Source organism: Amia ocellicauda, chromosome 9, assembly GCF_036373705.1.
Source record: "Amia ocellicauda isolate fAmiCal2 chromosome 9, fAmiCal2.hap1, whole genome shotgun sequence".
In the NCBI taxonomy this organism is placed as follows: Eukaryota; Metazoa; Chordata; class Actinopteri; order Amiiformes; family Amiidae; genus Amia; species Amia ocellicauda.
This window is the reverse complement of record NC_089858.1, coordinates 28,086,914-28,098,316: the sequence shown is the minus strand read 5'-3', so window position 1 is coordinate 28,098,316 and position 11,403 is coordinate 28,086,914. Positions and strand designations below refer to the sequence as shown.

Below are 11,403 nucleotides of genomic sequence, written 5' to 3'. Positions count from 1 at the left end.
CAGTTGACTAGGGTATTATACCAGCTTCATTCCAGACAGTGCTATTTCTAGAGGGTATCATTTAGCATCAGTGGAATCTGCAACATTAATTAGTGTGGTCACAAATTCTGACATTTAGTATCCAGACAATACTGGGGGGGGGGGACCTAATGGCCAAAGAAGGTACACAGATGTACTTATGTGAATCACTGCATGTCATCATGAGTCCACAGTGAGAAAGTCATTTGAAAATTAAATTTGGGTTTGATACAGATACTGATGCAAAGTTATCTCATGAAATGCATGGATTTAAGAACCTGTTACCACCATTGTGTTTTAGGGGCTTGTAGTGGAATTTGAAAAATCACAGTTGAACCATTATAACCATAATGAGCTGCTGCCTTAATATACACACACAATATTAAAATACATTCCATCTCTAAATCGTTTCGAGATATCTGCAATTAATTTAGATATATTTAAAAAGCACCTTAGATATCTCTAAATGGTTTGCAGATAGCTCTAAATGATCTGAAGGTATCTTGAAATGATTTAGCGATATCTCGAAATATTTGAATACATCTTGAAATGAATTAAATTAAATAAATGAATGAATTGATGATGAATAAATCATAATTTGGCTTGCCATAGTCGTTTCACGCATTACTTAAAAGTGCCACATATCATTTGTAACGTTTACCATAGAAAAGGTGCAGAGCAGTGTCAGTGTTCATATCGTTCACGCATTCATTTGGTTTGCCAAGGTTTCTTAAGTCTTAGCTTCACAACCTGGTTAATTAGAGTCAACTAATGAATGGTTTTATGACGCAGTAGTGTTCTCTAAATCACACTTCGATGCCAAATCCATTCCCGCAAGTTCCATCAACGCGATTTGCTACAGTAAACACGATCGTTTACTGCAAATCAAACCGTGCCGTTTACACTTTGCTTGCCCTCAACAAAACCCTATGTTCGTCCCTGAATGAAACCACAAAAACATCGCGTTACAGAAGCATTTGCATTTCTTCACTTGCCATTTTCAGATTGCTCATTATTAAAAGAAAAACTCGCAAGAAAGTCCCGCTGGCAGTGTGGACGAAGTTAAATGCCACGCCCACCGAGTAGCCCGGATGACGGAGCAAAATCAGCCTGAGCTGCTGCTGGGGAGAAGAGCCATTGCAAGATTCAGCTTTTTGTTGGTAGGTAAACGCCCTTACGCTTATCACAGTATGCTCTTTTATTAGCTATAAGCATCATGCGTTACAAAGATAATTGACTCCTGACTTGATGGCTTTGAAATACATTGGAAAAGTAACCAGTGTTTCTTCAACGATCAAACGGATACATTCCCAATTAGCCAGCTGATGCATTGAATTACCTGTTTTTAATCAATGAACTCGTGCACATCATTGGCAACACAACTGAGCATTTAAACCGTTCAGATTTCAAAAGTGCAGTGGTTTTATTTTGATGTCTTTGTCCGCAAGGACTGAAACAAGTGGACAAGTGAGTTTCTTACTTTTTCATACTTCTATATGTACACACGTGTAAAAGCATGCCCGTGTTAGGACTGATGTGAACTGGGATTAAGAGAGCTCTGTTGTGGGGGGAATGTCACGATTCTTATTTCTTCAATGAATTTTTCTTTTCTTTAAGTTGTATGAAGCTGCCTCTGTAGTACTCAACTTTGAAGTGAAGGAGAGGCGAACACCACAAAGGTACATGGTATTGTATTGTGATCTAAGTTTTTTTTTTTTTTTTTTTTTTTTTTTTTTTAAGATCTCATTATTAATATTTTAAGATAGAGGGTATGCTATTGAAACAAACCCCAATTTAACAATATTGGAGCCTCTTGCAGACATTTGCATCACTTACAACTGAATATGTCAAGGTTTCAAAGAGGTTGGAATAATCCTCATGAAACTGAGATCCAATGATAATACAATCACAATCCTCCATAAAACAACACAATAATACATACAAAAAAAAAAGTAAAATTATATATCATAAGGAACGATTTTATTTATTCGATAGGTTAAGAAGTATTTCTCTCTCTAGTTTTGGGGGGAAAGTAGCATATTTCACATTACTTTATAAGGATTTGGATGCATTAGAGTGCCCAGGTTCTTGAAATGCACATTTCCTTAAGAAGTAACTCAAATACTTATCACATCCATATTTAGCATTGAATTTAGTGAAAACTTAATTCATTAACACAAACCCGAAGGTACAGGATGTAAACACAATGGAAGTGAAGTAACAAGATATTAATGTATTATGTTTGGTTTTGTATAACTTAAGGAAGATGCATGAAATAGGTAGCTCTACTAAATACAAATTGATTGATTGTCAACACATTTTTCATAATCATAGCTGCTCTATAGAAGTTTGTCATTGTAAAACATGTCAACAGCAGAAGGAAACATTTGGCTTGGTTATTGGTTTTTATACTGTTGTTCCATCATAATAGTTTTTAATTATATTAATAAAGCCCCAGAATAACTAAACCAATGTTGAATTTGCCATTAGTAACAGCTTCTGAAGAGCAAGTGTGCGGTCATGTGGCCTGCTGGGCTCGTTCTTTTTGTGAATTAATCCTCTGCATGCCTGCCCCCCACCCCCGTGTAGCTCGGTTTATGAAATACCTACTTGAAAATGTAGGATCTAATTTTATCTGGATGCAGCAATAACTCCGCAATTATGATGTTTAAAACAAAAGCTGGAAGGCGTCAGTAAAACCATTTTCTTGCACTTCGTTAAGCCGACCAGAGACAAAACCACCACTGTAATTAAACCAATTAAGTCTTTGTCAGTCAAATAGGGATTTTGGCATTGCATAAAATTTACAGCACAATGGTCTCATCAACACTTACAATGCTTAGTTGGAATTTGCTACTAATTACCCCTTATTTAAACATTATGTTAATCCAAAATGTTAAAGAGTTTCACTGTCACCGTTGCAGCGATAAACAAGAAGCCTGCTTGTGAAATAGATAAATAAATACATACATACATACATAAAGTTTCTAGTGTTTGATGAACACAGATTAATTACCTGAGCAGTTTAGTTTGGAACAATTAGATAGGTATGTGTAATATTGAAGCTAAGCATGGCATTTGAAGGTTTGCATATCTAAAATGGCTTACAACACTTTAACAAATCTCACCTGCATACCAGCTGTTGGAATGTAGTGTTATTGTAGGAAGATGTTTAAGATGTGTTAAAGACTGACAATGGAAAGTGAAGGACAGGTGTGGTTTTATTTGATTGTGTTAAATGTGGAATTGCATTCTTTTCATTTGCAACAGGGGTCAATTTATTTGTATCCTCTTGCACAGGTACATTTCTCTAAGCCGAAAAGCCCCCGTTCATATATTTTGCCAGCTTGAATGTACTTTATCCCATCGTCATCGCTGACTTTGATGCTAAATAGCCATTTTACAAGGCACGTGTCTCTTTTTGCTATGATAATTTCTAGTCAAGGCATCAGCACAGACACGACAGCTTAGTAGGTGGTCTGCTCATTTCAAGGACAAGACTCCATAGATTTATGTATCCTGCATTTGATTAGCATTTAAATAGTAGGTGTATGCACTGAGGTTCATTCAGACATAATTGCTGGTATTTTAACAGAGAACAAAAGGGTACCATAGCCTTAGTGTTCCCTTGTATCGAAGTTGAGGGTGATGTATATGGATTCATACGTTTGTCTCCTTAGGAAACAGTCGGGAATACATTTGACTAGCAAGGCAACTAGAAACATTCAAACGGAAAATTCAGATTTCGGGTTGACAGGCTAGCCTGTTATGAGAGGAATGCATAAGGTCAGCAGCTTAATGTTCCCTTTGTATTAGGACTTTGATGCGTCTCCATAAGACGTTGAGTCTGATTACCGTTTGAGAAACTGAATCTCCAGCAGCAGTAGACTCTGATAATTAGCCCATGGAACATCTGTAGACTTTTAATATGTATTTATTTTTGCTTTGTTTTGTTTGATAGAGTAGGAAAGCTGTCATTGCTGAGGTGTCCTTTATAATACTCCTGATCAGTCATTCAAAAAGCCTACAGAGATCAAGTGGACAACTATTATCTTTTAGTGGTGTAATTAAGCTTTACCGAGAACAAGCGCTTTCAAGTAAGTTTGTTACTAACAAACAAACAAAACAACAACCTGGTAATTAGCCCTCTTCCACAGCCACAGCGTGAAAAGCTTTGGTTTGCCGGACTTTCAAAAATGAGGTAGTGGAAATGAACATAAGATGTTCAGTTTAAGTGTCGGGCAAAATAATCCCTCTGCCGCTCAGAAAGGAGAGGTTTATTTTTCGTTGTATTGTCACATGCTGTAATCTGTGTGATGGGCTAATTTTAAACTTTCAGGGTCACTGACTACAGCCACTACACAACGAGGCTTATCAAAAGGTAAGTGATCCATCATGAGACCGCTTATAGGCCGCTTGCTCTTTTGTCTTGTCAGGAACAGACACCGCCACTTGTCAGCAAACACCTTTTCATCTCTCCAAGGTCCAGACACTATGCTATCACAGTGTACATTGTCCAAAAAAGCAAGCCATTTGAATTGGTAACTCTGTGTTTCTTCCTCTAGGCCATGTTGGAAAGTATCCACATGATCAGGCATTATACAGCTTTTTGGGTTCACTGGTGATGGTGTTTTCTCTACTGGATCTCAATTTAAAAGGCCTGTAATCTTAGCTGTACAAAATCAATGTTGCCTTTGTAGCCATAAAAGCTGTTACATTGTGGATGCCATTGTGCAGTCTTGCCCAAACCAGTAAGCTGCCTTATTGCAGCCTTAATGTGACAGGATATCAATGGCAATATTTAGAGTGAGAAGCAGTAACAGACGAGTGTGCTCAGATGCTTCACCAAGGAAGTGATGTGGTGATGCCCTTGTGCCTGTCGGGGTGTTTTTAGCAAAGCTCTCTGCTGGGAATGTGGCCTTGCTGGATTGTTTGTGTTAATGCCAGCCTTTTTCTGTGTTTACCTTCATCTGAAGGGCAGCATTAGAGATGGCAGGTGAACAGAAAGGCAACAAAGGCAACAAAGGCCAGAAAGCAAAACTGAAGAAATCCAAGGACAAGAGATGTAGTGACAGTGACTTCACAGCCAGCAGTGACACTTCAAAGAGGTGTGTGTATATAGTGAGATATATGTGTGTAGAGTGTTTTTGTGTGTGTGTGTGTATATATATATATATATATAGGCCTATATATAAGAGACCACTGCAAATGTTTCTTAAATCTGCACCTCTACATGTATGGCAGCCATTCCATTCATATTTTTATTTGGAATTTGGGAGAAATGTTGTCAGTAGTTTATACAATAAAACAAAAATGTTCATGCCTATAAATAGTAAAACCAGAGAAACTGATGATTTTGCAGTGGTCTCTTCATTTTTTCCAGAGCTGTATAAAATAAATTTCCCTTACTCTGAAACCTTCCTACATTATACAAACTAGCCAGTGACAGTTTTAGGTGTTTCACCACTAGTGTGTGATTTTGAAAATTGAGCTGATTGTGTATAAACAAAACATCCTAAAATCGCTGGGGACAAATGGGCAAAGCTGTAATTCTAATCCAGGATGTGTGTGTTGCTTTCTTGCATTTTCTCAGGTTCCCCTGGAAATGCATTAATTTCTAGGTTGCAGGAGATGTATTTCCTCTTCCATCCCAAGAGCTAATGGCTGTGGGGATTTCGGTTTGGGAATGGGGGTAATTCTGAGCGATGACAAGACTTTCCTTCGTTATCAGACATAAAGACTGTAATCTGAATCGACTCCATTGGGCATTTTAATTCAGATGATTTTTCCCAACAGTGACAGCTGTACTGTCAACAATAATAATACCTTTCAGGGAGAGAGGGGGATAAAAGTACCAACCGCAACTGTAAATCTAATAACAATACAGAGTAGGAGGGCATATGCTCATTATACAAAGTAGGCCACTTCATCTTCATAAGAATAAATTAATTTACATTGATATCTGCTGCATTAGAAAAAAATAGTTGTACAGGATCATCCATCTTTCTTATTTCTAATTAAGCAGATGAAAGAGAATACAGACAGTAACTTTTTGACATCCACGCATTGGCTATGATTATTGAAAAAGGTCTGGGTGAACACAGGCAGGATACATCAAGATAGTGGTTTTACCGAGGGTAGGCAATATAGCACAGTTTTTGGAGTGAGCTTTGAGTTCACAGGATTTTTTGAAGTGTCTCAGGAACTGCAGACATAGTTTCTATAAAGCACTACCAAATTCAATTTGGGGGGTCAATACCAAGCACAAAATAACGGACTCACACAAGCAAAGCATTTGTCTCGTCTGTGATGTTCTGTTGAAAGCAAGTCAATTACATATTACAGTATGGTAAAGCTTAGGAAAGTGTAGATGTTATAGACCTACATTAACCTCAATTTCCTTGCAGTCTTTGTACTATATTTATATATTTTTTTCTAGTCCCCAAACTAGTCAAATAAAGGGAGGATAGTCTGGAAATTTAGATCAATTGTCATGGTTTAACAAAGTGAAATCAAGACTTGTGATGGTGTACTAGAAATTGCTAGTTCAGTGTGGAACAATAGGACACTGGACTAGTATTAAGACTAGTATTAGTATTAGTAATAAAAGCAATACAAATTAACTTTTAAAGGATTACCATGGGAATCTTGATTTAACAGGGTATCTATCGATTTTGTTTGCTAGTAAAAAAGGCAAGAAGGATGCAAGACATGCAGAGGAGGTTGAAAGGAGGGCAAAAGAAAAAAAGATGCTGACTAAGAAGGTAGGTATTCCTTTTCTTTTCAGTTTGATTTGATTCTTTCCACACTTGAAGTTCACTTTTAAAGATGTCTTATAAAAAAAAAAAGCTGTCTGTATCGGGGATTGTGTAATTAAGGAACTAGTTTTAGTCGAACAACGCGGGAATGTTGCTTCAGCGGTGCTGCTAACCTGTTTTAAGGGAAGACAAATTATGCCAAATTCCAGGCTGCTTATAAACCCAATGCTTCCGATTCTGTGCGTTACATATATGATCAAACCCTGTATATCTGTTGTCAGTTTGACTAATCGTAACATTTTCTTTTTCCTTCAGGTCAAGTCCACAGAAATGGAGAAAGAGGTTGTTGGAGGGGAGGATTTTGTAAGGTAGGCACTTCTGGCTCCTTTCATTTAGATTAGTCTGTACCATTTTATTTTCCTATTTCATTTCATACTTTTTACATTGGCTACAATTGTATATTTTCATATTTACTTGTATTTCTCTCTGATTCTAATCAATGTTGAAAGAAAATAATGAGCGCTTATGTATTTCAATGGATGGGTGCACAAATACATTGGAATAGCATTGATTGGTCTTTTTAATATAGTACTGGGTTCTAAAAGGCATACGATTTACTCGCGGAACATTTTCACTTACTTCACTTACTTCTGTGCCGTCCGTATAAATGGGCCTGGATGGGAGAGTGCACTTACGCGTAAAGGGAGGGGGTTGAGATTTATTGTAAATGAAATGTATGGATATATAAATATAATAAGAACATGTTTTGGCCGAAGGAAATGTAATGTATTACTTAAATGGTTGTGAAATGGGTATCCGTTAATTTCTGTTATTTCCTTGACTTATTTATGGTTGTCTGATTCAGTGTAGATGGCATAACCAAATGGAAGGAGTTAGAGCAGAGAAAAGTATAAATCCCAGCTGTATTGGCAAGGAGGCTGGGGATAGATACAGATCCTCAAACAACCTTGTGTTCTTTGGGTAAATCCTAATTGTGCCATACATTACAATAGATCATCTCGCTCAGAAGATAGATTTAAAAAATAAGTGTTTTTGTGCTTTTTCCTTTCCATCTCTTCATTGTGTCCATTGTGTAAATACAATGGTTCTGCTTTTTGTTTTGCACTACCAAACTAATTGTTGGAGACTTCCTTCTACATTAACTGCTTGATACCCCAACAATACCCTTGAGTATGCATTTGAAGTTCCCCATCCTTTGCTGAAGGAGATGCGATAGAAGGTGAAACGTTTTTTTTTTATATATTATTTTTTTCTAAATATACAATCCAGACGTGCTCTCAAAGACTGTAGAATATCTAGAATGAATTGCAAATAAGTAGACTGTTGACTGTCAAAGTCCTTTCAATTGTCTGACATTTTTAAATGTATAAATATATATTTTAAGGTCTTTGATAATGTATGGTTTACTGTATCGCTTTGGCCATACTGGGTTTTGTCAGGCTGTTATGGGCTGACTTATCACTGTTTTTAACTTTTTATTTTTTTCTCTCTAAAATCTAATGGCATTTTGAGTCCATTCAGTCCCTTTTTGTATCACCTGTATGTATAAAATTAGGGCTTTCATTTTGTTTTCCTTTTTAGCAGTACTTGTATGATGAATCAATTTTCTTTCCAATTCATCTGGCAGGTCACAGTAGTTTTGTATAAAGGGCATATGAAAGGCCCTCTTTATGAAATTAATGGCTTCTACACTGTATTGTGAAATTTCAGTTTGCGTATGAAAAAATAAGACCCTCGGGAGTTCATTTTTAAAGTTGTCCTTGGCCTCGAGCATTTTAATGTCTCTGGGAGCCCCCTAGGTGGGAAGTTGTAATTTAAAACCCATCAGAAAAGATGCTTTATGGTTACACAACCGAAATAATAAGCTTCCATTTTTTATATGAAGGAAAGCTGTTGGCATGTGGCTCTTTTATAAGGGCTTTTTTATGGCGTTATTTTTCAATTACTGCTTGCATCCGTGCAATACAACAACAAGGCCCAATTGCTCTCCGTTTTTACACCCCCACTGCCTGCACCTACCTCCCCACCTTTCTGCGCTCTCCTTGCTTCTATTTATTCTGTATTGTGCTCCGACGAAAGCTGCAGTAAAGTAGGCATGTGGAGCTGCCTTGGGGTTTGGCACATCTCTAAAAGAAACTGGATCGCTGCTAGATGCCAGGAGCAGGTTTCCATCCTCCTCCTTTCCAGCATGCACTCCTTAAGATGATGACTTTATCTTCGGGAAACTCTATCCCTTATTATCCCTGTGCAATCTCTTCCCTCTGCATTAAAGGTGTACTGGGGTTTGAGAAGATATCTATGGGAATTTTGGAATGACTTTTGTGTTTTTTGGGTGGTGTTTACGAACTCAATGGTCGCCACCAGCAAGGTTACATTTGCTGTCTTAATTGGAAATGTCTTGGTCTGGGCCTTTTTGATTTTTACGTGAAAGTGGACAAAGGCTGTACAGTAGAATTTATCGAACCCGATTCCTGTTGACGGCCGTCACTGTATGCATCTGTTTTGTGCTGTGTGGACGCTTACACTCCTAACTGGAACACAACCGGCCTAATGTCAGCTTTTCCAACTCAATTCCTCCAGGGCCCCAATGTCTTTCAGCCCAGCTCTCGGCTATTTAGTTGCTCTAAGTATGTGATTAAAACAGATTAATTTAATACCTCTGTCCCAGCTGCCAAATGTTTGGCGTGTACTGCAGTCAACACACTATTTGAATCTATCGATTTATAATACAAACTATGTATGTAGAAATTTTGAAGCCTAATTGAAAAAATAATTTGATTTCGTAATTAAGAGCTCCGTTAAATGTTCTTAATCTCATTTGGATAATTAAAGCATCCATGTGTTCATCCATCCATTCATGCATCCATCCATCGATACATGCATTCATCGGTTTGTTAATTTCACTAGATTTAAATAATGTGGTTTGCATGCTGCTTTATTGGTTTTGGTCAGATTTTGTACTCTCCATGCATAGAGTATTTCAGCCAAAACTAAATTGAATAAAGACTAACAGTGACGTGGCACAGCTGATGACTTCTAGCACTGCTCTCTGCTCTGAGGTTCATTGGAGAAGGAATGTGCACTAGAGCCTGTTCAGCCATTACTTCCCACTGCATTTCATCACCTCCATTTATATCATTGGACCAGCTTTTTCCTAGAGACGTTTTTGCTCAATAGTCAAGATCACTTTGACCATTCATTCAGTAGAGCATTTGAAATGATAGGAACATACAGAAGCTGGCACAGTCTCCTTTAAGCAACCATTTCCCTTTCGAATAACTCCTTTTTTTTTTCCAAGATCATGTTCATGCGTGACACACCTTCTCTCGGTTCACGGTGTGTCATTGACCCGTTTCTCTGCAGTTCATTTACTCAGTGATCTTCCAATCGGTGTGCACCCTCCCAGCATTTTAATCCCAATCAATCCATCAATTAGACTCCATTTGACAGCCATCAGGCTGCATCTCTGGGGTTGTCCATCAAAGACGGCGACCAGGAGGGCTCAGATTGCCACAGTTAATTACACTAGTTGAACTAAATATGTCAGTCCTTTTGACATTCCTCTCAGTGTATCGTTTTTTGTTGTTGTTGTTGTGGAGTTGCTGGTAACAAAAGCAGCTGCACACTTTCCCATTGCAAGTGTGATGGTGGTGATTGCTGAAAATGATGCTTCCTAATTAGAAAATGTACAGAGCCTATTTCAAGGTGAAAGACAGCCATGTTATTTTTATAAGCAGAATCTGCTTAACACGAGTTAAGTGTGACAGTTTTTTCCAGATTTTACCTACGTGCTTCTATAACTCTCTATAATTGCAAATGATTGATCATATCTTTCACAGCATAAACCTGGTGCACAACACCAACACACAATGGAAAGTTGAAAAATACATGACCTGCCCACACCCTCCCAATCTTATTTTAAAATCGTTTGCAAAATTAGGTCCCAAAAATTGCTTTTTTTATTTTATTTTCTCGGTGACAATGAAAACCGTGTTCAAGAACTGATTGCCTGACATCTCTCAAAGGGATTCGCTCACCCCATTAGATGTGTTTTTACCAAGACTCAGACCATCACTCCACTGGATATATAACTTGCTCTCTCAAAAGAGTGTGCTCATTTCTTAATCTTCAGTGTCGTTCAAGTAAAGATTAAGAGAGAGCCAGAAGAGGAGGGCTTTGCTGTAAACAAGAAGGCCAAAGGGAAGAAAAGACTCAGGGAGGAGGAACTGGTTGAGGGGCCCTCTTCTGAAACGTGAGTAATTGATTGACATGAAAGGGAAATGACCATTAAGTCCAATACCAGATGCCTTTAAAGGAGGTCACTTGTGTTTGCGTAGTTCTCTACATCATAATCCACATTGCAAGGAACCTCAGTAGATGTGTGTTAAGGATCTGATGAAAAGTAGTAGGACACTACGGTTGTACTGCTCATGGACAGCTCACTCCACCATTTTGGGCCAAGAGAGGAGAGAGAGTGAGCCTGGGCAGTCTGGCACTTAAGTTATGTCTAATCAACATTTTAGAGGAGCAATGGAGAGGGCAAGAGGGGATATAGGGAGAGACCAGAAAAAAATAAGGAGCAGTAAGAAAGGTTAATGGAATTTGC

At 38.0% G+C, this 11,403-nt stretch overlaps 1 protein-coding gene across 3 annotated transcripts in view; it reads left to right on the top strand.

The window, feature by feature from the left end:
- LOC136759131 (DNA topoisomerase I, mitochondrial) overlaps window positions 1–11,403 on the top strand; it is a 61,644-nt gene that overhangs the window by 1,341 nt on the left and 48,900 nt on the right. Inside the window, exons 2-8 of one of the 3 annotated variants that reach the window (XM_066713990.1) lie at window positions 1,023–1,178; window positions 1,636–1,697; window positions 4,358–4,399; window positions 4,995–5,126; window positions 6,704–6,782; window positions 7,092–7,144; window positions 10,930–11,049. In XM_066713990.1, the coding sequence (XP_066570087.1) occupies window positions 1,110–1,178; window positions 1,636–1,697; window positions 4,358–4,399; window positions 4,995–5,126; window positions 6,704–6,782; window positions 7,092–7,144; window positions 10,930–11,049 (557 nt within the window). In that variant the 5' untranslated portion in view covers window positions 1,023–1,109. Of the gene's footprint in view, window positions 1–1,022; window positions 1,179–1,635; window positions 1,698–4,357; window positions 4,400–4,994; window positions 5,127–6,703; window positions 6,783–7,091; window positions 7,145–10,929; window positions 11,050–11,403 lie in introns of those variants that run through there. The other 2 variants (XM_066713991.1, XM_066713992.1) reach the window with 2 other exon arrangements.